At 37.4% G+C, this 1,980-nt stretch overlaps 1 protein-coding gene across 1 annotated transcript; it reads right to left on the bottom strand.

Moving 5' to 3' along the window:
• Positions 1 to 694: 694 nt before the first annotated feature.
• Positions 695 to 1,624, bottom strand: Or7e171b (olfactory receptor family 7 subfamily E member 171B). The gene has a single exon (NM_001000985.1). The coding sequence runs from the start codon at positions 1,622 to 1,624 to the stop codon at positions 695 to 697; it is 930 nt and encodes a 309-aa protein (NP_001000985.1).
• Positions 1,625 to 1,980: the final 356 nt, after the last annotated feature.

Below are 1,980 nucleotides of genomic sequence, written 5' to 3'. Positions count from 1 at the left end.
GCCAGAATTTTAGTGAGTATTTTTGTGTCGATATTCATAAGGGAAATTGGTCTGAAGTTCTCTTTCTTTGTTGTGTCTTTGTGTGGTTTAGGTATAAGATTTAGTGTGGCTTCATAGAAGGAATTCGTTAGTGCTCCATCTGTTTCAATTTTTTGGAATAGTTTGGATAGTATTGGTATGAGTTCTTCTATGAAGGTCTGATAAAATTCTGCACTGAACCCATCTGCACCTGGGCTCTTTTGGTTTGGCAAACCTTTAATGACTGTTTCTATTTCATTACGAGTTATGGGGTTGTTTAAATGGTTTATCTGTTCCTGATTTCACTTTCATACCTGGTATCTGTCTTAGAAATTGTCCATTTCCTGCAGATTTTCAAGTTTTGTTGAATATAGGCTTTTGTAGTAGGATCTGATGATTTTATGAATCTCCTCTGAATCTGTAGTTATGTCTCCCTTTTCATTTGTGATTTTTTTAATTTGGACACACTCTCGGTGTCCTCTCGTTAGTCTGGCTAAGGGTTTATCTATCTTGTTGATTTTCTCAAAGAACCAACTTTTGGTTCTGTTGATTCTTTCTATGGTCCTTTTTGTTTCTACTTGGTTGATTTCAGCTCTGAGTTTGCTTATTTCCTGCCTTCTCCTCCTCTTATAAACTCCTAAAAAGTATATATTAAGGGATCATACTGAGAGTTATGCTACAATATTTGTCTGACAATTTTCTGAAGGGCTTTTTTGATGTCCTTGTTCCTCAGGCTGTAGATGAAGGGGTTTATCATGGGAACCACCATGATATATAGTACCGAAGCCACCATGCTTTCCCCGTAAGAACTAGAAACTGTTGAACTAAGGTACACACCTATACCTGTTCCATAAAATAAGCAAACAACTGATAGGTGAGATCCACAAGTAGAGAAGACTTTATATTTCCCTAACAGTGATGGAAATTTAAAAATGGAGGAAGTTATTTTATAGTAGGAATAAAGTATTCCTGACATGGGTAGGAAACCAAGAATGATGCTTAAAATAATCCTAACTATGTTACTGATAAAGGAGTCAGAACAGGAAAGTTTTAGAAGTTCTGGAACATCACAGAAGAAATGATGGATTTCCATATTAGTGCAAAATGTTAATTGTGACACCATCAAGCAGTGTACCTGTGAACTCAAAACACTAATGAAAAATGAAAGTATGAGCAAACATCTACACAGACGAGGGTTGAGAATGACTTGGTAGTGTAGAGGGTGACAAATGGCTACCCATCGGTCATAGGCCATTGCAGTCAGTAATAGGCTGTCCATACCCCCAAAAAGAATGAAGAAGAATACCTGAGTTAAGCAGCCTGCATAAGTTATGGATTTGTTGTGAGTCTGCATATTTATCAGCATTTTGGGGACTGTGGTGCTGCTGAAGCCCATGTCAGACAATGAAAGGTTGTAGAGGAAAAAGTACATAGGACTATGGAGCTGAGAATCAGAGCTAATGGCCAAGATGATGAGCACATTTCCAAGTACAGTGAGCAGGTATATGAGCAGGAACAATACAAAGAAGATGAACTGCAGTTCAGTGTCCTCTGACAGATCAAGCAGAAGAAATTCCAAGGTTCCTGTTAAATTATATGTCTCCATACAGCTTGGAAATCTTTTGAAAAGGAAAAAACAAGTTGTACTGAATTAAGCACTATATAGGAAAGTGGCTACATGCCTGTGTTTTTGTGATCCTGCAAGTCATACAAAACCATTCATACATGAGGAGTATTAAGTTTTTGACACAATATATTTATTCAGGAAAGGGTTCATAGCCTATGATCTTTGCCTTTTATTTGTTAGTTACTTGCTGCATTGAAGGTGCTGAATTCATGTTCTGAATGTTGATCAGTGCCACAGTCCTTTTCTAGTAAATGCAGGCACCTGTACTCAATCTGAAGGGAAAATGGAGGACTAGTAGGAAAGGAGATAAGGATGTAGGAAAGGAGAAATGTAAT

This window comes from Rattus norvegicus, chromosome 8, assembly GCF_021556685.1.
Source record: "Rattus norvegicus strain SHRSP/BbbUtx chromosome 8, alternate assembly SHRSP_T2T, whole genome shotgun sequence".
Classification (NCBI taxonomy): domain Eukaryota; kingdom Metazoa; phylum Chordata; class Mammalia; order Rodentia; family Muridae; genus Rattus; species Rattus norvegicus.
This window is presented reverse-complemented; position numbering and strand designations above follow the sequence as displayed.

What these genes read in the sequence shown, in the direction of transcription:
- Or7e171b (NM_001000985.1), bottom strand. Translation starts at nt 1,624, where the DNA reads ATGGAGACATATAATTTAACAGGAACCTTGGAATTTCTTCTGCTTGAT.